This window comes from Ruditapes philippinarum, unplaced genomic scaffold (assembly GCF_026571515.1).
Source record: "Ruditapes philippinarum isolate M1 unplaced genomic scaffold, ASM2657151v2 ctg2717_1_1_1_1, whole genome shotgun sequence".
Classification (NCBI taxonomy): Eukaryota; Metazoa; Mollusca; class Bivalvia; order Venerida; family Veneridae; genus Ruditapes; species Ruditapes philippinarum.
In genome coordinates this window covers 317,593-343,841 of record NW_026851933.1, presented here as the reverse complement: position 1 = coordinate 343,841, position 26,249 = coordinate 317,593, and the positions used below count along the sequence as shown (strand labels likewise).

Below are 26,249 nucleotides of genomic sequence, written 5' to 3'. Positions count from 1 at the left end.
TTCCAAAAGTAGTTTTCAAGATATATGCTCCAGACAAGGAAAAGTAAAAAAGGGCAAATAACTCTGTAATTAGTCAAAATGGAGTTATTGTTTTTGTGCACTGCACTTCCTCTCTATGTTCTTGACCATTGAATGAAGTTGTATTGAATTCCAACCATTAGTCTTGGACATGGAAAATGCGACGGACTACTGGACCAACTGACCAATCGACCACAGGGTAACTCCTATATACCCCCCAAACTTCATTTCAAGGGGGTATAAATATTGTAAAAAGAGTCAGACTTACCATTATTTGATCCTCTAGCATTCATCGCAATCCCCATTATTGCTCTGTCCATGTCTCTACCCAACATGTCCTCCAACACATCCTCATCATCTTCCAGCATGTCTGCTGGAACCCCTGCCACCATTATTCCTCTACTGGGGTCCATAAGAAAGTCATCTGTCACACGGACAGAGCTGAACTCTAGTCCTTTAGATTTGTGGGCCGTACTGAACACATAATCTATAAAACATAAAGATAAAAGATTAACAAGGGCTTTCAGTAGGACAGTGTGCTCCACTTTTCAAAGTGCTTGATAGTAAAACAAGAGTCTGAATAATGTAGAATTTACCTGAAAGTTCTAAAAGAGCCATAACTTAGTCAAAATCCATTTTTGAGTTATGAGACCTTGAATCATGACCTCCTTTAATGCTCTAAAATAAGTGTGTGAAGTTTCTACCCATTCACTTCAGTTGTTTTAAAGATACCAACTTGCATACAAAAACTCAACAGAAGTGTTAATGCAACACTGAAACTGGTGTGAGTACAATAGCTTGAACAGTCATGCTAAAAATAATTTAAGACATTTCTAGGTTTTAAGTTTCATTATATCAATTTTTAGAAATTCTCATGAAAGCTTCTAAGCTTATCTGAATTATACCTAAGTTCAAGTCCTAAAATCTCAACAATACTTTAATCAAATGAAGAAAAAAAGGCCTAACCAGGTAAGGATCAAAGGGTTAAACCTTGGAAAAAAAAATTTCTGTCATTGACATAATATGGCAATTATTTTATAACAAACAAAAAATTCTATGTCAATGGTGTAACATAGCAAATCATTTTATTCGTTCAAGGGCAATTATTTTCTGTCTAGTGTATAATATTAAACAGCTGAAGGTGCAACATTGCAAAACATTATATTCTGACCAAGTGCTTCACAAGTCTAGAACAACATGTATTTCTTTTCTATCATGGGTATAATTCATTATCACTAAGAAAAATTATTTTCTTCGGTGGTATTGGTAGTTCATCCTAAGGTTAAGGCTGTAAGCCACATTGAATTTCAGCCACTGCATCATTCCTGGGCAGACTGTCTAGCAGTTTACCAGTACTAGTTGCCTTCACTTTTGCAAGGAACTGATTACTTCTGTACATGCCAGAGCAGAGGTACATAGCAAATGACCATATAAAGGATTTCATGACCAATCACAACAAAAGTGACATGAACTGTCCGTGAATCAAACCCCAGTTGCCTGATTCAGCAAACAGGATGGTACAGATTATGGTGTTATAAAAGAAAATTATACATTTTACAATGAAGCAGAGGTTTAGGGAGAAGTAAGAAAGGTTTTACCTGCTCGTCTTTCATCCGAGACACATTTGCTCTCTATCATACGGATATGTGACGGCAGGTTGTGATGGTACGTCTTCACAATCTTAATCTTGCCAAGGAGTTCATTGTCCATAGACTTAGTAGCAAAATTGTCGAGGTCTTGAAATCTTCTAAACATCTTAATCAGAGGGTTCTGAATCTCGTATCCTTCTAGAAATAATAAAAAGTATATGTACATGATCACTGGAATGAACATAGAATAATTTTTTTATTATCTTATTTCATTCTATATTTGACAGAAAATGATGGGAATAATAATAAAACAATATGAAAGACAACTACATTGTATATCCCTTCCAGCAACAGACATGAATGTTGACATTTTAACCTTGACTGACCTTGACTTTTGAGGTAAAACCTGGCTGTTGTGCTATGCACACAATAAGGACATGGTTTCATTGTATTGAATATTTGGTCCAAGTTAATTTTAAGTAAAAAAAGTTAAAGACCAACATTTGACATATACATGTGACCTTGACCTTGGGACAAGCTTACTAGAAGATGTTTTTTGATAACCATTTCATACTGGTGATCATTTATCCAATGTAATTTTAAAGGCAGTAGTTAATAGGTTATAAGAACTGACATAAAATGTTAACTTTTTAGCTTTTGACCTAAATGTATGACATTGACATTGGGGTAGAAACCTGGTTGTTGCACTCTGCATATCATGTAATAATAGTAAAGCAGTTAAGATGATTGGAAACCACATGTTATTGCAATAGTTAAGTTTTGAGTTCCAGTTTAAGTGTGATGGATGAACAGACACTGACAGATAGATGGATGGACAGACAAAAGGTCAGAAAAATATCCAGATGGTCAATGCCAAATTTGTATCTCTTTAAAAAGGTAACTCCTATATGTGCCCATCAAATTAGATAATCATAGAGAACAAGTGTGTTAAATTTCAACCCCTTTCTTTCACCTGTTTTGAAGATATCAAATTGCACACAAAAACATGACCATAGTGTGATGTTGACACCTGGGTTGAATACAATAGCTTATACATGTATATATACGTTTACTACATAATACCTTTATGCCTTTCATTTTCTGACAGTGTTAAAGCATACATTTCCATCAGCATTTTAAACCCGAAATTTTGTGTACCCTGAAAAAAAAATTGACATTATTCATTTATCGTAGCATAACAGTTTATTTTAAACATTTGGAAAACTCTTCTATCAATGTTCATCGTCTATGGATGTTTCGTTCTGCATGTGTAATTTCAAAAAAGGATTTTTTTTTTTCCTTTTAGAAAAAATGTTGTATCTGCCCCCTAAACCATTTAAATGCTAATGCTAATTATATCAGAAAATCTTGGCCTTCTGATCTGACTTGGTTTTTTTGGCGAAATAGTTTTTAAGGTTTGATATCCTTATCTGTTTAAACTAATAATGAAAATTTAACTCTTAACCTGCTGGAACTTGAAGTGATTAGCCTTTGCCACCAGTATAGAGCCAAGCATCCATGCAGTCTGACCAGGCCCTATATCATTTTTATCATTTATCATTTTAATCATTTTTATATCACTTTTTATAAGGATATAAAGCTATTTGTTATGAAATATTTCTATAAAATTGATATATGATAAAATTAAATTGTTTCCATAATCTTATGGCTGATTCTAAGAAGAGTTGCAATGTAGAATGTGTCTAATTCTTAACCCCTTTAGAAATGGCTGTTTGCACACCGGTTTATAACACGAGCTGTTAGGCAAAGGTTATATTGCAAACTAACTTTTATATACAGCTAAAAGAAACTTTCAAGAATCTTCATAATTAATTCATAATATTAATTTCTTTCTTTTTTTTTTCAATGGAATTACTTCATAAAAATTGACAGTTACCATGTTGTTACCTTAGTACAGTAACAGGATAAGTCCTTCAAACTTTAATAGGAGTTAGTTACATGTAGTTATTGCAGTAAGATGACAATGTATATATAGTATATAAAAGCATTATGATTATCCAATGAAATTATTCCACATATGCAGTATTATAATGCTTTATATATATGTACAATATCTCTTCCTGGTCACATGCCATTTATACATGTGACTTTTAAATATAAGCCCAATCCCAACTTATTTCATAACCATTTAGGAAAAATAAATTCTTGTTTACTACAACAAAATCATCTCACTGTCACCACAATTTTCAACCAATTACTTGCCTGAATATATCAAATCTTTATATAAACATGGTAATGAAAATTTACAACCCAAGACATTAGACCATCCTATACACAATCTAGAAAAACATACATGCTTATATAATACTGTTGAACACTTTACATTTATGTTGTCAAAATTTCATGTGTGTTGGTTTTTTTTTGTCCAAAAAGTGAATTTACCTTTATACACATATTTCATGAATTGGCATATTTTTCACATTTAAAGTTGTAAGTGTTACTGAATGAAATGAAATACAAATGTACATGTATTTGCAATTTTGGGCTGACATATTTATCCAAGATAAAGTTCTATGAATTCTTGAAGGAAATGATTTTGAGAATATACGTGAAAATAGTTACACAAATAAAAAACAATTTGTCAGTATTAGTATCATAAAATTAATTAGACATCAGACAAAGGTTTAATCTTGAGATTAATTAGCTAGCATAGGGAAGACATTTTGAGGGACCGTCCCTACCTTTTAACTTATTCAATATAAATAGATTATCAATAGATTAAAAAATATATGAGACATACCCCTACAAAGGCTACTTTGCACTGCTGATCAGAATAGCAACATTTCTTCACTGCCTCACTGAATACTGTAAAGTTACATCTACTAATGATGGCAAGCTGTCCTACTTTCTCTCCATTCACACAACCTGTTGATGAACCATATGACATCAGATTAATTTTCTATATATAAATAGTTCTTGATTTTTACAATATTTACCTCCCTTCATCTCCATTAAGATATAGCTCTGTGCCCCATGTTTTTCATTGAGGGACACAATATCACATGACATATGAGGAAAACAACAAAGTCTTAGTATGAAGATTGGACAGACTCCTCACAAATATATTCATACATGTAAATTACCATTCTAGACTAACTGCATGTAATAGCACTGGTGAAATACCTAAATATTTATCCACTTTTATTTCTAAACCACAAGAAAAATACTTCCTACAAATGATAGCATTTCAATTCATATTGGTAAAACTAGTCAACATTTTTCAAAGTCGCAAAAAAAAAATTATATTAAAAATTATATACATAACGATATGTTCTAAAATAAAATTTACTTTTAATAGGTTTATAATTGCAGTCAGTACACATTTGAACTAAATCAAAATGCATTCTTTTTTTACAAAAAAAAAATCAAAATGAAATACAGGTAAAGAATGTCAATGGAAAGTTCTTGAAAGATTTCATTATTAATATGATAACATACTCTTTTTGCCACTCCCAACTAAAGTCTTCTTCTTTTCTTTCTTAAGTACTTCTAGACAAGACATGGCCACCTGTGCAATCTCCGGCCCAAATCTGAAAGACTGAAATGAAACAAGAATTGGTTGTATGGTATGATAGTATGTCTACAAGTTCATAATTTTTGTTGTTGTTTTTTTTTAATGTAAAATAATAAGTTATAATCTTTTTTTAAAATACTTAAAATTTCGAAATTTTGACATATCAATGCCTGATATCAGTGGTTGGTAACTTTCAGTAACATTACATAAAAGTGATAAAACATCAATGTTATAGTTGTAGCGTCATTCCACTCGAGTTGAGTTTCAAAACATTTCAACACTGATATGGTCACACAATAAGGCAATGTTTCTAGCTTTCATGATGAAAGAATATGATCAATGGTGTTCTTGATGAATCATTTACAGTACAATTAGTCAATTTATACAGAATCTATTTTATTCTATTCTGATGAAAATCATTGATATGATTGAAACAAGTAGACATCAATGAATTAGTTTAACCTATTAGGTGGTGATGTGTTGTTACTCTTTATTCTTTCCTGACTTTAGAATTTATTTCAGTTTAACTATGTAGGAAGCTATAAGCGTATAAACACACTTTCGAATCCATTCCTAGAACTAACCAGTACTGAACAATGAGTGAAAAGTTTCTTGCATAAGGAAACAACAGCTTGTCCCTGACGGGATTTGAACCCTAACAGCTAGTGATCCTGAGTTTACTAGTATGACATGTTAACCACTCAGCCATGCCACCATTCAGTGTTCTTTTTGAAACTTCAACCTACATTATTAAAGGATGGCCCAACAATAGTTATTTCAGGTACTATAGTGCAGTTTGAGTCATTCATCAACTACCTACAACTCCTTATCATAGCAAAGTATTAAGTGTCCTTTTCAGGATTTGAACTTATTAAGGGAAAGGTTTCGTTATTTAAAACTGGTATGGACATTACAATCACAAAGCTCTATCATACCATTGTAATCATAACATATTCAATCATGGTACTAACATGTACAAAATAAATTAAAGTAAACAAATATTAAAACTATTGAGGAAACAAATTTTACAACTTAAACTATAAACTAAAATGACTTAAAACTTTATTAATTTTATAAAAAAATTAACCTGTGTGAGATAGAAAATGGTGTCGGCATTAATCCGGTTCATGGCATTAACGGCACCGCGGAATGAGTAGATCTGCTGGTGCGGGTCTCCAACCAGGATCTTGCCCTGTCTCTGACGCAGTAGTATATCTGTTATAGCTGAAATAAAACAAGACCAACGCCTGATGTGTTAACACTCGCCTGTTAAAAATCTTATGTTAAAAAGGGACACGACTCCAAAAAGTTTGCTATCAGACTTTAGCCGTTTGTCTGAACAACTGCACCTTGTCATGATAAGCAAAGTATTCCAAGTTTGATGTTGATAACATTAAAAATGTTTAAATAATGAGCTATATTAAAGTTTTTGTACAATGAGATTGACAACAACATCACAGTGATCATAATAGCACAACATTTTCTTCGAAGCAGACGGTGTAATAATTCTACCTAATAAAGGTGTCAATTGACTGATATCAATTCAATTATAGATCTATGCCAATAATAAGACCTTTGATTTATGTATTTTAAAGTAATATTAAATTCAATCCAAATGTTTATCGCATCAAACATGTATATAAAGTGCATAAACAATTCATTGTAACACCAAAAGATTACATATCTTCTCAGACAAGATATCATACAACTATAGCCTCGCAAACCAATGTTTATAATGTACATTGCAAACTTAATACAGTAAAAAATACTATCCAAACACGCAAACATTTCATAGAGCTGTCCTTTGATACAAACATAAAATGTATATACTGTAAGAATCTTACATCAACGGCACGGTACAGAACATTATATTTAGCTCATAACTGTTTATGGCAGTAACAAGGCTCTGCTGAGTTTCTGCTGAACAGTTGCCCCAGAGCTAGATACGACAGAGGGTGTGATTCTTTTTCTTAAATATTTCATTTTAATCATATTTCAGAAAGAAATTTTGAAAACTAATATTTTTCATTTAGCACTTTTTCTTATAATAGCAACTTCATAACAGCACCATAAGATGGCAATGATATATAAACGGCATGTTGGAATGGTGTCATTTAAAGCAAGTGACTTGGGGTTTACGACAGGTTTTTCAAGCACAGACGTAAACAATAGTACATCCTGTCTGATATGCAAGAAAATATAATTCACACGCGGATCAATTGTACAAACCTGGTGTGAGATCCTGGGCTTCATCTATTAGTAAACAGTCATACCCTCTCAGTACTGGTTGTGATAACTGGTACAGTTTTAAATAGCCGTCATGTGACATACCAATTTTCTTATCATTTGGGTCTTGCATTTTCTGCCAAATGAACAAAGCATCTCTCACATATAACTGAAAGGAAGAAAATAGATGCATTAAAAAACAAGAAGCACCGCAATGCGACGAAAACCAGGTTTTCAACGACCAAATTTGATGTGACAGCAATCAATAGGTCAAATTGCACTGAAGTTATTGAGTAGAAGCTGAAAATTCTATTGTAGGCAAATGACCTTGACCTTGCTCCAAGATATCTAAGTGGCAATCCAAAGCTGCAACACAGCAAGTTTGGTGTCAAAAGGTCAAAGCAAACTTAAGTTATTACATGAAAACTGAATACTTATATATATATTAACCTTGATTACAGACACCTGGGTAGCAATCCAAAGCTGCCTCTTGATATAAGCTACCCATTCATCAAATTTAGTGTCAAAAGGCCAAAGCAAACTTAGTATCAGTGACCTTGACCACTGACATCTGGGTAGCAATCCCAAGCTGCCTCTTGATATAACCTACCCATATACCAAGTTTGGTGTCAATAGGCCAAAGCAAACTCAAGTTATTGAGCTGAAACTGAATTTCTATCTTTTGTAACAGTGACCTTGACCTTGATCACAGACACATGGATAGCCATCCCAAGCTGCTTCTTGATATAAGCTATACATACACTAAGTTTGGTGTCAATAGGCCAAAGCAAACTCAAGTTATTGAGCGGAAACTGATTTTTTTTATTTTTAGTAACAATGACCTTGACCTTGATCACGGAAACCTATGTAGCAATCCCAAGCTGCCTCTTGATATAAGCTACCTACACACAAAGTTTGGTGTCAATAGGCCAAAGCAAACTTAAGTTATTGAGCAGAAACTGAATTTTTTTATTTTTAGTAACAATGACCTTGACCTTGATCACAGACACCTATGTAGCAATCCCAATCTGCCTCTTGATATAAGCTACCTACACACAAAGTTTGGTGTCAATAGGCCAAAGCAAACTTGTTTTTGAGCGAAAACTGAATTTCTATTTTTAGTAACAGTGACCTTGACCTTGATCACAGACACCTGGGTAGCAATCCCAAACTGCCTCTTGATATAAGCTATCCATACACCAAGTTTGGGGTCAATAGGCCATAGCAAACTCAAGTTATTGAGCGGAAACTGAATTTCTATTTTTAGTAACAGTGACTTTGACCTTGATCACAGACACCTGGGTAGCAATCCCAAGCTGCCTCTTGATATAAGCTACCTACACACCCAGTTTGGAGTCAATAGGCCAAAGCAAACTAAAGTTATTGAGCGGAAACCAAAAGTTGACGCCCGCCCGCCGAGTTCAGCATTACAATAACCCGGTTTTCATTGAAAACCTGATTAACAAAACAATCTTCCACCCCTCATAAAGAGTTTTTTTTAAATTTGATGTCAAAGGTCAATTAAATTTCATATGGTCAAGGTCAAATACAACACATCAATATTAGCCACTCATGTTTTGTGTATATATTCTGGGGACATAAAAAAACAATTTTGTCTTTTATGTCATAAATCTAAATTCACACACTTTACTTTATACATATCATTTGAAGTTTCTAAGTTTTTCCATATAAATCACAAATTAATTATAATAATAATATAATAATCTATGCCGTACGTTCATAGTCTGCACTGTTTGCTATTAAGTCACTACACATCATGAAATTTTTCTCTAAAATGATGTATGCTTTTGTCCAGATTTAAAGATGGAAAAGTGCATTTGAAATATTTTAATTTTGCCGGGTTAAGAGTTAAAATATGTTTTTTACTTTTCCAAAGACTTATCTGTACAAACTGGTTTGACCATATATTATCTGATTAGTTATTTCTAACGGTATCTCAAAATAACTCATTTTACAAAACCGATCAAATTAACAATAATGTATTCAATTAATAGTAAATTAAGACTTTGAACATATTTACCCTTTTTGTAGGTAGATCTATGGTCTCCTTAAAACCTGTTTTCTCGTTAAATCGAGTATCTGGGACATGATGAATATCTATAGTAATATCGTCGGACGCAAGGAAGTTTTCAATGGTTGTCATGGTGAATTTGGCTTGCAAAAACAGGTTCTCTCCCTTCCTAGCTTGTAACGTTTGGGTTAGTGTATAAACTTTTAGCTGGAAAAGTTTGTGCCGATACCTATGTAAATAAACATTTGAATAATGTAGCTGGAAAAGTTTGTGCCAATACCTATGTGAATAAACATTTGAATAAAGTAGCTGGAAAAGTTTGTGCTGATATCTATGTGAATAAACATTTGAATAATGTAGCTGGAAAAGTTTGTGCCGATATCTATGTGAATAAAAATTTGAATAATGTAGCTGGAAAAGTTTGTGCCGATATCTATGTGAATAAACATTTGAATAATGTAGCTGGAAAAGTTTGTGCCAATACCTATGTGAATAAACATTTGAATAATGTAGCTGGAAAAGTTTGTCCCGATATCTATGTGAATAAAAATTTGAATAATGTAGCTGGAAAAGTTTGTCCCGATATCTATGTGAATAAAAATTTGAATAATGTAGCTGGAAAAGTTTGTGCTGATATCTATGTGAATAAAAATTTGAATAAAGTAGCTGGAAAAGTTTGTGCCGATATCTATGTGAATAAAAATTTGAATAATGTAGCTGGAAAAGTTTGTGCCAATATCTATGTGAATAAAAATTTGAATAATGAAGTGTATCAGGTAATAAAGCAGAGACACCATGATGACTTTCAACCTTGGATTTAGAAAAACCTGATCTTACAAACATGATTTCAGAAAAAAACTTTTTTCCATGACAATTTAGGTAAATTTCCAGCTTTACTACTGGTCTGTTTGTTTTTTACCACATGTTTGGTCATATTTTGGCTGTCAATCTATCTAACTGGCTTTCCTTGATAACTAAAAAGGAATTGCCAATTTCTCAACAAGTGACCGACTTATGATTTCAAAATCAGTTATGTGACCATTAGACCGAATATCTAAGATCAATTGTCACGTGGAAATTCTGCCTCACCAGTTTTTCAAACCCAGGACCCCGTGGATTACAAATTCTATGTTTTATTGCAGTAGAAAGACCTCAGCAATTAATTTCATACACAAGTCAGCACCAAAGTAGAACTACAGACCTTAAGTAAACTTGATTTCTTACATTTCATATTATCCCTTGAGAGATTACAATTTATTTTATCAAAGGACTATCACTCAACATATTATATGTCATAATGAAGTATACAACATACATTTGCACCTCCTTTGATATTACTAGACTATATGTGAATTATTGATCTTACAAAATACATATATTGTACTTTCTCATCCAGTGAAACATCTAAGAGTAAAGTTTCTTGAATATCTTTTTTAGAACAGATTATGCTTGGGCAGCATTTCTATTTTTGGCCATTGGTTATAAGTTACAACCTTAACCTTGAGGTTATGAAAATAATCATATCAAAAGTCTGATCAAAGGGATAAAAAAGTGGAAAATTTTCAAAGCACAAACCTTCTCCCAAAGCTCTGGAAAGCTAAAGAATGTCCAGTCCTGCATTCAACATTTCTTGGGAACTTTGTTTTTGCATATTCACAGACTGACCTAAAAGGCACAAAGAAAACAAAAGCAATATCACAAGATTTTTAACTTGGTTTTAACTCTCAATAATACACCAAAGGTAAGATGGTAACATTTTAGATTTTCTGGTGGAGGAAGATCTCAGGTACTTCTCCATGTTTTATTTCAGGCACAGCAGGTATGAGCTGGTATTTTTCTTCCAGGCTTACGATTGGTTATATGTTATACAGATTTTTGACATGTTATATGGCCCAATACAAATGGTTGTTTGCATACACAATCTGAGCTGCCAGATAAATTTATGATACAGTAAACTTCCTTTATTTATTTGTGAAAAGAACGGCATTACTTCATAAATTAACAGTGGCTGTTTCTTGTTTTCTAATATAAAAATTTTATGTTTCGCAAAATTCATTAATTTCTGAAGCATATTTTAGAGCTAATGCTATCTACAGAGAGAGCTGCAGTCTTTCACATTTTGGAGTACCTAGAAAGTTAACAAACTTAACAGGTATATAGTTATATTGCATGAGACCAACCTAACCTCTCTTTAAAAATATATGTAGATTTCCTGTTGAACATAAGGGTTAAATTCGAGAGGTAGGACATATTATTTTTATACAAATTATAGAGTTTTCCTAATTTAAGTTGTTGTTCTTTGTGGTTTTTTTGTTGTTTTTTTTTGTGTTTTTTTTTTTCAGAAGATTTTTTTTTTTCAATTTTTTTTTTAAGGATTTCACCCTTCTTTACCTTATTAAAAGTAAACCTTTCATGTGATCCATAATGTTGCTGATCTCCATAGTAAACTTTTCATGTGAATTTTGATCCATATGAGGCTGATCACCATTATAAATCTTTCATGTGACCCATATGTGTCTGATCTCCATAGTAAATTTTTCATGTGATCCATATAAGGCTGATACCCATAGAAAACCTTTCATGTGATCCATATGATCCTGATTGCCATAGTAAATCTTTCCTGTGATCCATATGAGGCTGATTGCCAAAGTAACTCTTTCATGTGATCCATATGAGGGTGATCTCAAATAATTTTATTAAATAAAAAAACAATTTTTCTAAATTTTACAGAGAAATAAGAAAAATCAAACTTACTTGTTATAGACTACAAGAAGAAATTTTTTGTCAGGCCGAAGTTGTGTGTACCTCACTAGAGTTGTTGTTTTCCCTGTCCCTGAAATACAATATTTTTCCACTTCTATTAATTTCATATATTAATTGGTAACCTCAAAAGAAGCTAATGTCAGATTCCAGATAAATGATTCGATACGATTTAATTTTGTGCAATTTTTATCAACATTAATGGCATCTTATAGACAAAAAATTTGATAACGGACAGCTCCATAAATGGAAACTGGACACGTTCATTTAATAAATACAGCAGTTTAAGGGTTTATTACTAATGCTAATTTCTTTGAATATTTATCATTTGCAGATTCAAGAGGTACATGCATTGGAAACAATTAACAATAACTTTCGTAATTAAATTACGAAACTAAACACAATGGCCGTTTTACCTTTAAATAAAATACTGAATGAAATATTAGGACTGAAGTAAAACAAAATAGGCCATGCCTTGCTGAATTTGGTAAATGAATAAATCATCGATAAAAAAATAATTAATTTATCAATCAAATAAAATATATAAACCTGCAAATGCTACAATTTTGATTATTTCGTATTTGCCTGCAGGGTATTTTACAATACGCAACTGCTCATGTGTAAGCCTAACACTGTCTGTTCCAGAGCTGCAAGTAAAATAATATGCATCTTCAAACAACTTTCTGGCAAATCTCCTCAGTGTAGTCAAAGTATGTTCTAGATGGACCATTGCTCAATGATATCATTTTGAAATCAAAATCCCTCATATTAACACTATTAAGTTTAACACAGGACAACTTCACTTCACAAACTGAGCATAGTAAGGGCAAACTCATATTAACTCTGTCAAGCTTTAATGGCAAGAGTTATTTCCCCTTTAACAACAAAAAAATATGTTACAGAGCAAGTAATAGGTAATATAAACAAATTCTTATGTTGAATTAATCTTTTCCTTACTAATAGATGAAATATTCAACTAAAGGGCTGATTTAGGAATTTAGAATCTGAACACTCAAAAGTGTCTGGTTTTCAGGTATGCACAGAACTGCATTCAATATGTATGAGCTCATCTACATTTAATTGAAAGAATTGTCACCTGTATTTAACTAAAGACTGTTGACCTCCCTTGCTCTCGGACATTATCGAATGAAGATCAGCACAACTCGATGATGAGGCATTCTCAAACAAGTATAAAGCATAGAACAATCTGTAATGCATTCTGAAAAATATGTTTGTTTAAGAATTTAGCAATACCTTTAATGCATTCAGTACTTTACAACCTAAATATTAAAATGCAGGTGAAACCCCATGTGCCACAGAATATTTGTCTACAATTATGAACAAGAGGGCCATGATGGCCCTGAAGTCGCTCACCTGTATATAGGCCCCCAGAGTGGGGCCAGTTTAAACCCCAGGGCTTTTATTTGAACAAACTTGGTAGACACCCATTACAAGATGTTTCATGCAAAACATCTAAGGTCTAGCTTGTTGAGTTTTTAAAAAAAAAGATTTTTTAAGCTTAAAATATACACATATAGTTCAAAGCAATGACACCCCTAGTTTTGCCCCCCAGGGCTTTTTTTTAACAAACTTTGAAGACACCCACTAGAAGATGTTTCATGCTTAATATCTAAACTCTAGCTATTTGTTTTATTTTCAAAGAAGATTTTTAAGTTTTTGCTATACACATATTAGGAAAATCAATGTCCCCCGAGCAGGGCCAATTTTGACCCTAGGGCTTTTATTTGAACAAACTTTGAAGACACTAAATGGAAGTATTTCATGCTTAATATCTTAACTCTAGCTTTTTGGGTTTTTCAAAGAAGATTTTTTAAGTTTTTGCTATACACATAAATAAAATCAATGACCCCCGGGGCAGGGCAAATTTTGACCCCAGGGCTCTTATTTGAACAAATTTGGTAAACACCCATTAGAACATGTTTCATGCTAAATGTCTTAGCTCTAGCTCTTTGGGTTCTTTAAAAGAAGATTTTATAAGTTTTTACTATATGCATATAGGGAAAATCAATGACCCCCTGGGGCCGGGCCAATTTTGACCCTAGGACTTTTATTTGAACAAACTTGGTAGACACCCATTAGAAGATGTTTCATGCTAAATATCTTAGCTCTAGCTCTTTGGGTTCTTTTAAAGAAGATTTTTAAAGTTTTTACTATATGCATATAGGGAAAAACAATGACCCCCGGGGCGGGGCCAATTTTGACCCTAGGACTTTTATTTGAACAAACTTGGTAGACACCCACTAGAAGATGTTTCATGCCAAATATCTAAGCTCTACCTCTTTGGGTTTTTTTAAAGAAGATATTTTAAGTTTTTTCTATCGGTTGCCATGGCAACCAGAGTTCTGCATGGAATTAAATTCTTTGAACAATTTTTAAAGGTGACCACCAAAGGAACATTCCTGTGAAGTTTGGATGAAATTGGCTCAGCGGTTTCTGAGGAGATGTCATTTAAAGTAAAAGTTTACGGACGGACGCCGGACGGACGCCGGACAAAAAGCGATCACAAAAGCTCACCCTGTCACTTTGTGACAGGTGAGCTAAAAAATAGAGAAAACTAAACACCATATCAATAGAGCTGACTTATTTTCAAAATACAGATCGAAGATGTCAACTCTTTGTTGCTATGAAGAATCAATCTTGACTTATTTATAGTCTATCTTGACTTGTTCATGGTTTATATTGGCGTATTCATTGTCAACCTTAATTTATTCATAATCTATCTTAACTTATTCATAATCTATCTTGACTTATTCATAATCTATCTTGATTTATTCGTAGTCTATCTTGATTTATTCCTAGTTTATCTTGATTAATTAAAGGTCTATCATGCTTGATTTATTCATAATAGTTTATTTTGATTTATTCATAGTTTATTTTGACTTATTCATAATTTATATTGACTTATTTATAATCATTAATGATTATACAAAACTACATAAAAACACAGTAGATGTAGTGTGCAACATTATAACCAAATTACCCATTTGAGATGTAATAAAACGTTATTCAGACAATACTGTGTTTTTATTGCGATAACTTTTATATCAAAACCAATGTAAATTAAAGTTTAGGGATTGAAAATTATAAGATTGTTTATAGGGAAATCAGGCTAAACATGGGAAAATATTCACAAATTTCAAAATATTACAAAAACATGACGATTACATTTTTATATATATTCATTTTGCATTAAAAATGAGTCAAAACAAATTAAAACATGTTGTAAAGTTTAATCAGATGTTTACTACTTGGACATGCGGTAATAATCTCATGCCTTAGTAGTATAGCTCGAATTAAATACTTTTTTCATTATCTGTTTATTACAGATAAAACCTTTTTTGAACGATTTCATTGGCGTATACGCCATTTTTATACGATCATGTGATAAGACTATCATCACTTGATTTGTGTGAAGGCAGTGGTTACTGGCCGTAGCGTAACCGGTGCGCGGAGTTTGCAAAATCTGAACTCTCTAACCACTACGCTACTCGGATTTACGTATCCAGTTTCACTTTTATTCTTCTATATTGAAATAAAAATGCAAAATGTAATAACTGAATAACTTGCACAACCTATTATATCATAATGGTACAACCGATTAATGTAAACTTTATCGTGTTGGACTTAAAGTAGTTTATGGTATCAACTGCTATTTATAAATCTATTGTCAATATCATGAAAAGGTGTATAGATCGATACCTGTGTAAACTCTACACGTACTTTAAACCTCTCAATGGATAGACTTATACTTCCTCATTTAAACCATTTTAAAAGCGACTAGATAGACAGCACTGCATATTTTAAATTAAAAAAATCATGGCTCAATCCAGGATAGACTTCAGTGCTTCATCTACACAGGACTCTGATGAAGTTCAGGAAATGTTTTGTGAACATTGTGATAAACATGACAAGCAATATGTTCCTGCTGAAGGATTTTGTGAGGAATGTTTTGAGTACTTGTGTGCTATATGTGTAAAATTTCATAAAAGATATATGGCCTCCCATACCATCAAGGATAAGGATAACATGCCACAGGATTTCTGTCTAGAGAAATGTTCTGTTCATCAAGATGAATTAGTCAAGTTCTACTGCCAAGCTTGTAAGAAATTTGCCTGTACTGAATGCAAGACACAAGACCATGGGAACTGTAGTATGGTCAGTCATTTGCCAGCCCTTGTTCCAGGGATTGAAAACAGCCAAGAAATCAAAGAACTCACTGAAAATCTTAATACGTTAATGAAGGATTTGGAAAATACAGAAAAACATGTGAACATAAACATAAAATATGTCACTTCACAAGAAACAAAGATATTAGATACAGTTATGGAAAAAAAGAAAGAAATATTGTCAGTGTTTGAAAAACATCAGAGAGATATAGTTCAAAACTTTGAGAAAAAAATTAAAGAAACCTTACAAAAACTTGAAGAAGAGAAAAAAGTGAAAATCGACAAATTACAAGAAAATCAAAGGAAATTAGAAAAGTTATTAAATGAAGAGGAAAATGAAATAAAGAAGAAAATTGAAATCATAAAAATGAATGACAACAAAATTTTGCAGACAATCACTGAAGAAACCACAAAAATGAAAACAAAACTAAACAGCATATCAACAGAGTTGGTGCATCATCAAGGTACAGATCAAAGATGTCAAATGTTTGTTGTTATGAAGAAAGGGCAGGAAATCATTGAACAATTGAAACCAGATGCAGAAAAACAATGTAAAAACAATTCAATTCATTATTACAAAGTAGAATGCAAAGCTTCTGAACAAAATATAACCAATTTACAAGACTGTGACAAATTTTTCACCTATCAAGAAATACATGAATCTGAAGTACAAAGAACTGCAAGTTATTACACAGATATAAAATTCACATGTATCACAATGTCATCTTTATGCTTGTTAAAAAAAGACTGTCTTCTTATATGTAACAATAAATATTCAAAACTAAATATATTCAAGGATATGTGGGTCAGTACTTCATCATATGAATCAATAGACCTGCCTTCCAACCCTTGGGCTGTTGCTAAAGTTAACAATAGCAAAGTGGCTATCACATTTCGTGATCTTGGAACAGTAAGACTGATAACATTTTCTAAGTGTATGACAGTGACCAACAATGAAGATATTAAAGTAGGAGAATGTTGTTGTGGTGTTGCCTATAGTAACAACAAGCTTATAGTGTCTTACATAAAGTTTCCAGCAACAGTGAAGATACTTAACATGTCTGGTCAAGTATTGAAAACATTTGATAAAAATCAGCATGGGAATTGTCTGTTTCGTGATCCTAAATACTTAACAATCAGTGCAGACAACACAGTTATATATGTAACTGACTTTGAGAAGGACTGTGTGATAGGTTTAACCTTTGATGGGAAAGTCAATGCCATTTATAAGGATGATCAGCTTAATAAACCATGTCAACTGACTGTTGATAGGTCTGGGGCAGTGTTTGTATGTGGATTTCAGACAGACAGTATGCATCAATTATCACCTGATCTGACCAGGGTGAAAATTCTACTGGATAAGGAACAAGGAATAAAATGTCCAGTAGGTGTGGCATACTGCCAGAATACAAACAGATTGTATGTGAGTCAACACTATGATAACATTAAAGTGTATGATTTATCACTGGAATAAAACTATTTCTATCTGAATAGCCTGCAGGAAATACTTAAAATATATTATATATAGAATTTCATTCTATATTTCTTCCAATTGCAAAAGGATTATTATGATGAATTAAAATAAAAGATGTATATATTATACTAGTGTCTTTCTTGTAGTGGTGTCATATTTATCTGTTTATATAGGTTTGATTGTTAGCCAATAACTAGAAAATTCAATAACTGGTAACCAGGCTCGTATTTAAAGCCAACAACTGAAGAAATTTTAATTTCAATATAATACATGTGTTTCTTAACATTTTGTTTGTATTTTATTTGTATTTTTCTGCCCTCACAGAATGTCTATCATGAAATGGACAATAGTCATTCCATAATAGGATATGTTTCGTAATTATTGTTGAGTACAACAAAATACAAACAAAATGTGACGTCTAGAATCTAAGAAATCTTTTATAATGATTGGTTAAACATTTAACATAGTTATTAATGTTTAAATGACAAAATTTACTATTTTTAGATGTCATGAGACAAAACTCATTTATATATAAACCATTATGAAGTACCATAAATTTTCAAAACAGATATATTGAAAAAATTTCCACTGTATTGATGTGTTTGTTTTTATCCTTTTCCTTAGTTTGTAAAATAATGATCTTTTCAAGACTGTATCAACTTAAAAATGAATGGAAAATACTGTCAAACAAGAACATGAAAAAACTATTTGAGCAATATCCATAGAGGTCCATCCAAGGACAATACTGTATAGTTTCATCACTAATAGCTAAGTGATCTGAAAGATGTTGTTTAAGTAAATATGAGAGAACGGGCACTTAAGATACTAGATAAAGGGTGATAACAACAGCATACCTTGAGCATGTTGTGATCATGTGAGCAAAAAAAAATGTTCACCTTTCAATAATGACGTTCAATTTGTCTTCATGTAAAACTGCTATTCATGTAGGAATAACCTGGCAACATTATGACCTAGTGTATCTTACCAACTGCTTTTATAAATCATATTTAAATACCACATCTTAAAAAGCAATAAATTTTAATGGATAAGATTACACTGCCCCTTTTTGAACTATATTAAACACAATTTAGGGATAGAAAGTTCTGCATTGGAAATTTAAGTTTGAAATGAAAAATCATGGCACAATCCTGGATAGACTTCAGGGCTTCATTTACACAGGACTCTGATGAAGTTCAGGAAATGTTTTGTGAACATTGTGATAAACATGATAAGCAATATGTTCTTGCTGAAGGATTTTGTGAGGAATCTTTTGAGTACTTGTGTGGAATATGTCAGAAGTTTCACATACAATCATACTACCAAAGATAAGGATAACATGCCACAGGACTTCCGTCTAGAGAAATGTTCTATTCATCAAGATGAATAAGTTTAGTTCTTTTGTCAAGCTTGTAGATATCTAATTGCAGAAATTTTATCGAATCTTGACTTATTCATAGTCTACATAGTCCATATTGATTTATTTATAATTGACCTTGACTTATTCATAGTCTTTTTTTATTCATGGTCTATCTTTACTTATTCATAGTTTATCTAGATTTATTCCTAATCTATCTTGACTTATTCATAGTCTATCTTCACTTATTCATAGTTTATCTTGATTTATTCATAGTCTATGTTGATTTAGTCATAGTATATCTTGACTTCTTCATAGTCTATTTTGATTTATTCATAATCTATCTTGACTTATTCATAGTCTATGTTGATTTATTCATAGTATTTCTTGACTTATTCATGGTCTTATTGACTTATTTAAAGCCTGTCTCAACTTATTCATAGCTTATCTTGATTTATTCATAATATACCTTGACTTATTCATAGTCTATCTAGATTTATTCATAATTTATCTTGACTTATTCATAATCTATCCTGACTTATTCATAGTCTATCCTGACATATTCATTATCTATCTGGATTTATTCATAATCATTAAGGATCATACATTACCACATAAAAACACAGTAGATGTAGTGTACAACATTATAACCTTATTACCCATTTGAGCTGTTACAAGGGCAACATTGTCGCAAAATATGCGATCAAAAAAGCTTTTGACAGAGATGTGGGCATTATAGATATGCATACAGGAGATATGCTCTGGGCAATATGCGGAAAATATCTGGATATTTTATCATCTCTAGTGACCTTGACCCTGCTAATATTAAGCTAAATTACATGTGTCACACTTAAACATGATAGTTATCATTTGTGCTACAATCCATCAATAAATGATGACTAAATGGTCCCTGTACTCTCTATGTGATCTTGACTTTGGTAGCAGGGACCTGGATTATGTGCGCAATAAGCCTCACAATGGTGAACATTTGTGCCAAGTTACATTAAAATCCCCCAATGAATGTTGAAGTTTGGCTCCGAACAAGCAATTTTCAATGACCTCTATGTGTGACCTTAGCCTTTAACCTAGGGACATTGCTTCTCATAGTGGGAACATTTCCATGATATTTCATTAGAATCTCACTATGCGTGGAGAAGATATGCTCTGCACAAAATTTCTAAAATTTATCGTCTTTAGTGACCTTGACCTATATTAACCTAAATTACATGTTTTACACCAGTTGTTTATGATAATGACCATTTGTGTTTCAATCCCTCAATAAACAATGACTAAATGGTCCAAGACACATTTTCATATTTTCATCTGAACTTTGACTGCTATGTGTGACCTTCACCTTAGCTGCAGGGACCTAAATTTTGCATTCGACACTCTGCCTCACAGTGGTAAACATTTGTGTCAAGTAATATTGAAATCCCTCTATGCATGTACAGGTTTTGCTCCAGACAAGCGTTTTTTCAATGACCTCTAAGTGTGACCTTGACCTTTGACCTAGAGACCTGGTTCATGTGCATGACACAGCTTCTTATAGTGGGGAACATTCTATGAAGTTTCATTAAAATTCCTCCATGTGTGTAGAAGATATGCTCTGGACAAATAAGTGGACACCGCCCTCCCGCCAGAGGTAAACTATAATATGAAATGGATGTATAATAAAAAGTTATTCAGAGAATACTGTGTTTTAATTATGATATATTTTATATTAAAACCAATATAAACTAGAACTGCCACTGTCATGGCTTGAATACCCCCGCATACCACTTTGTCAGAATCAACAGTGACCATTGAGAGCTCAAAGACAACCTCCCTGCAAAATCTGAGGTTACTAAGCCAGTGCATTGCTAAGTTATGTATTCTACATGCTTCAAATGTGAAAATGTCACTGCGGACAGGCATTCTTAAGCATTTGAGCAGACAAGCTTATTATAGTAAAATCCCTATGACCTTGACCTTTGACACAGTCATCTAAAAATCAAAATGGGTCATGTACTAGTCACAAACAACCTCAATACCAAATATGAAGACTGTTGACCAAAGCCTTCTTACGCAATTGACTGGACAAGCTTTTTTAGTCAAGGCCCCTGTGACCTTGACCTTTGACCCAGTGACTTCAAAATCAACAGGGGTCACCTAATGGTCATGATAAACCTTCATGCCAAATATGTAGACTGTGGGTCAAAGGATTCTCAAGTTATTGGGTGGACAAGCTTTTTAAAGTCAAGGCCCCTTTGACCTGGTGACATCAAAATCTAGAGGGGTCATCTACTAATCGTGACTAACCTCCATGCCAAATATGAAGACTGTGGGTCAAAGGATTCTCAAGTTATTGGGTGGACAAGCTTTTTGAAGTCAAGGCCCCTGTGACCTTTGACCTGGTGACCTCAAAATCAATATGGGTCATCTACTAATTGTGACTAACCTCCATGCCAAATATGAAGACTGTGGGACTACGGATTCTTAAGTTATTGGGCGGACAAGCTTTTCGAAGTCAAGGCCCATGTGACCTTGACATTTGACCTGGTGACCTCAAAATCAAGAGGGGCCATCTACTTATCATGACTTTCCTCCATGCCAAATATGATGACTGTGGGTGAAAGGATTCTTAAGTTATTGGGCGGACAAGAAAAAAACCGACGGACGCCAGACGGCCGGACAAGCTGATTCCAGTATACCCCCCTTACAACTTTGTTGTGCGGGGGTATAATTAAAGTTGAGCAATTGCAACTCAAAAAATTGTTTACAGGGAAATCATGCTAAAAGTTAAAGGTTAAACGTGCAAAACTATTCACAAATTTCAAAATATTACAAAAAACATGACAATTACCGTAAAATTTCTAATAAATGCCCCTCCCCGAATAAAAGCCCCCCCAGGCTTTTTGATATTGAAAAAAATCTGCTCATCAGTGGTGAACTCTTTAATAAATCCATATTTCTATTCAAATCCTTCAGAATCCATTTTATTTCATAGTAAACACAACAAGAGGGCCATAATGGCCCTGAAGTTGCTCACCTGTATATAGGCCCCCAGAGCGGGGCCAGTTTAAACCCCAGGGCTTTTGTTTGAACAAACGTGGTAGACACCCATTAGAAGATATTTCATGCTAAACATCTAAGGTTTGGCTCGTTGAGTTTTTTAAAAAAAGATTTTTTAAGATTTAACTATACACATATAGTTAAAAGCAATGACACCCCTAGGGCGGGGCCAGTTTTGACCCCATTTGACACTCACTAGAAGATGTTTCATGCTTAATATCTAAACTCTAGCTATTTGGTTTTTATTAAATCAGATTTTTAAGTTTTTGCTATACACATATAAGGAAAATCAATGTCCCCCGGGGCAGGGCCAATTTTGACCCTAGGGCTTTTATTTGAACAAACTTTGAAGACACTAATTGGAAGATGTTTCATGCTTAATATCTTAACTCTAGCTATTTGGGTTTTTTCAAAGAAGTTTTTTTAAGTTTTTGCTATACACATAAATAAAATCAATGACCCCCGGGGCAAGGCCAATTTTGACCCAAGGGCTTTTATATGAACAAACTTTGTAGACACTCACTAGAAGATGTTTCATGCTTAGTAACAAAACTCTAGCTGTTTGGTTTTTTTTCAAAGAAAATTTTTTTTTAAGTTTTTGCTTTACACATATAAGGAAAATCAATGACCCCCGGGGCAGGGCAAATTTTGACCCCAGGGCTCTTATTTGAACAAATTTGGTAGACACCCATTAGAACATGTTTCATGCTAAATATCTTAGCTCTAGCTCTTTGGGTTCTTTAAAAGAAGATTTTATAAGTTTTTATTATATGCATATAGGGAAAATCAATGACCCCCTGGGGCGGGGCCAATTTTTACCCCAGGGCTTTTATTTGAACAAACTTGATAGACACTCATTAGAAGATGTTTCATGCTAAATATCTTAGCTCTAGCTCTTTGGGTTTTTTAAAAGAAGATTTTATAAGTTTTTACTATATGCATATAGGGAAAATCAATGACCCCCGAGGGCGGGGCCAATTTTGACCCCAGGGCTTTTATTTGAACGAACTTGATAGACACTCACTAGAAGATGTTTCATGCAATATATCTAAGCTCTACCTTTTTGGGTTTTTTAAAAGAAGATATTTTAAGTTTTTTCTATCGGTTGCCATGGCAACCAGAGTTCTGCATAGAATTAAATTCTTTGAACAATTTTTAAAGGTGACCACCAAAGGAACATTCCTGTGAAGTTTGGATGAAATCGGCTCAGCGGTTAATGAGGAGATGTCATTTAAAGTAAAAGTTTCCGGACGGACGACGGATGGACGCTGGACAAAAAGCGATCACAAAAGCTCACCCTGTCACTTTGTGACAGGTGAGCTAAAAATTAGAGAAAACTAAACACCATATCAATAGAGCTGACTTATTATCAAAATACAGATGTCATTTAAAGTAAAAGTTTACGGACGGACGCCGGACGGACGACGGATGGACGCGGGACGAAAAGCGATCACAAAAGCTCACGCTGTCACTTTGTGACAGGTGAGCTAAAAACCTATGACCCCCCAGGGCGGGGCCAAGTTTGATACTAGGGACAAAATTTGATCAACTTTGGTATTGGGCCTTCAGATAATACAACATACCAAATATCAAAGCTCTAGGCCATTTACTTTCAGACCAGAAGATTTTTCAAGTTTTCACTATATGTATGTAATGAAAATCAATGACCTCCCGGGGTAGGGCCAATTTTGACCCGAAGGCCATTATTTGAACAATCTTGGTAGAGGTCTACTACACAATGTTTCATGACAAATATCTAATCTGTAGCCTTTGCCAAATCAGAGAAGAAGATTTTTTTAGATTTTACTATATACATATAAGTAAAACCCTATGACCCCCCGGGGCGGGGCCAATTTTGACACTTGGGACAAAATTTGAACAACTTTGGTAGAGGACCCATAGATGATACCATATACCAAAAATCAAAGCTCTGGCCCATGTACTTTCAGACAAGAAGATTTTTTAATTTTGTGTTTTTTGAAATCCTTTTCTGGCCCTATGACCTACATATGCAACAGACCGGAACCATTTGAACAACTTTGAAAGGGGACCACCCAAGGATCATTTCTGTAAAGTTTGGTTGATGTGCAGTCATTGGTTTCAGAGGAGATGTTGTTAATGTTCAAAAGTTGACGACGCACGACGACGCACGACGGACACAGGGCCATCACAATAGCTCACCCTGAGCATTGCTCAGGTGAGCTAAAAATGTGGCAGGCACTTAATTTTTGTTCTGATCTTATATGGATTTGATCATTCTAATCATGTTTAGAGGAAATTTTAAGGTAATATAAATAGAATTTAGAGTTAAACAAGAAAATAGATTTAAAAAGTTAGTTTTATTTTCATATATCATGGTCTACTCTAGTTTAAGATCAATGAGTAGAACAGTGTACATGTACTTCACAAGATGGCCAAAGCTACACAACAGACCGACTTACTGAATGTTATTTTGGGGCTTTTTCAGTCAAACAAAATAAAAACATCTACACATGTATTTATATATATCTAATTATATTCCTGAGCTTAACAACATGTTTTGACTTCAACATTGTTTACTCCCTTACCAGGGTTAATTAGATAAGGTAAAAATAGAACCCATATTTTTGTTTTTCTTTCATATTTTGTTTTTGCTTTTGGATGTTTACTTAGTCAGCATGAAGTTTCCATTGCTGATTTAGTACAAAATAAAAATTGTCAAGATAATAATTAATTTGAGAAATGGTTAGTAACAGAAGGATGGTCTGTTTATTTTTTTATGTAACATTGGTGATAATAATAATATGTTTTATCATAGGAAGTTGTTTCTTAGTTTGTACTTGATTTATTAAAGCTTGTATTGGTCTATCTGTAAGTGCTAGATTATCTGTTTTGTATCTCAATGCACTAATTAGAGGCTTAATAAATCAATGCATTAATTATACGCAGGATTTTCATTTTTATCTGAGGCAACTGATGTGCCAACAAGAACAGCCGATTTGGCCAATGGTCAACAGAGATATTTCAATCTACAGGCTGAAAATACAACAGATTTTAACAGCATTACAGCCAATGATATAGATCACCAATCTGTTAATAATGAAAACCCTGCATATACTTAATGAATCAATGCACTAATTTAGAGGCTTAATAAAACAATTCACTAATTAGAGGATTAATTTCCAATCAGGTAATGTTTAAGAATTAAAGCTTAATCAAACAAATTTTCTGGGCTATTTTCATCAATATCTAACAGTTAACTCAAAAAATACAAACCCATTCCAGACATCACAGGGTTTTGCCAATTTAAAAGCAAACAGGAAGGTTGCAATGCAGTACAGGCATTCTATGATTTCCTTGGACGTACACTGAGACGAACTGACGGAAAGACATTGTATAATCTCTTGTATATCATACACATTGTGAGCCACCAGAACTAGTATGGTTATCACTGACCATGGGTTTGGTTCCTGAAGTAAATTGTGTATCATATTTATAGGCAGTGTTCGAAATTAGCAGTAGTCCTATAGCCCCAGACTACTAAATTTCACCTCGGGCTACCAACTTTTCACAGTAACAAGCCCGACCAGGCTACTGCATTTTCAGAGGCAATAATTATAAACAACTGTTTTGAACCACTGAATCGTGCTAGTGAAATGTTTTTTGGGCTAGTGAATATTCCAATCTGGTTGTCCGACCAGCCTAGTCGATTCAAATCCTAATTTCTTACACTGTATAGGTATGTGATTTCTCACATATATGTCCAATACTTATGGTAGGTAGAATAATAAATATCTATCCTTTTCCTAAAATATAATGTACCTTATTCTTTTGACAGTGTTTTTTCTATTTTAAGACAGGGCCACTATATGTCTAATACACTAATTGATTCCTAATGAAAGAAATTACCTATTTCTCCAAAAATGGAGTCCAAAAATATCTAGTTACTTTACAAATTTCTTTGCTGCATCTTAATTGCTTTCTCCTCCAATTTATCCAACTTTATTATCTTTTTTTTTACTTATGAAGGTACAAGACACACTC

At 33.3% G+C, this 26,249-nt stretch overlaps 2 protein-coding genes across 2 annotated transcripts in view; one reads left to right on the top strand and one right to left on the bottom strand.

The window, feature by feature from the left end:
• Positions 1 to 286: 286 nt before the first annotated feature.
• LOC132743281 (F-box DNA helicase 1-like) overlaps positions 287 to 26,249 on the bottom strand; it is a gene marked incomplete at its 3' end in the record, with an annotated part of 28,600 nt that continues 2,637 nt past the window's right edge. The window contains exons 4-16 of the mRNA XM_060731817.1: positions 25,482 to 25,675; positions 13,257 to 13,379; positions 12,710 to 12,807; positions 12,155 to 12,233; positions 10,976 to 11,065; positions 9,410 to 9,629; positions 7,372 to 7,537; positions 6,230 to 6,366; positions 5,067 to 5,166; positions 4,369 to 4,493; positions 2,691 to 2,766; positions 1,617 to 1,805; positions 287 to 505 (exon numbers count right to left, since the gene is read on the bottom strand). Coding sequence (XP_060587800.1) covers positions 287 to 505; positions 1,617 to 1,805; positions 2,691 to 2,766; positions 4,369 to 4,493; positions 5,067 to 5,166; positions 6,230 to 6,366; positions 7,372 to 7,537; positions 9,410 to 9,629; positions 10,976 to 11,065; positions 12,155 to 12,233; positions 12,710 to 12,807; positions 13,257 to 13,379; positions 25,482 to 25,675 — 1,816 coding nt within the window. The remainder of the gene's footprint in view (positions 506 to 1,616; positions 1,806 to 2,690; positions 2,767 to 4,368; positions 4,494 to 5,066; positions 5,167 to 6,229; positions 6,367 to 7,371; positions 7,538 to 9,409; positions 9,630 to 10,975; positions 11,066 to 12,154; positions 12,234 to 12,709; positions 12,808 to 13,256; positions 13,380 to 25,481; positions 25,676 to 26,249) is intronic.
• On the top strand, positions 15,727 to 18,309 carry LOC132743422 (E3 ubiquitin-protein ligase TRIM71-like). The gene has a single exon (XM_060731947.1). The coding sequence runs from the start codon at positions 15,998 to 16,000 to the stop codon at positions 17,819 to 17,821; it is 1,824 nt and encodes a 607-aa protein (XP_060587930.1). The 5' UTR covers positions 15,727 to 15,997; the 3' UTR covers positions 17,822 to 18,309.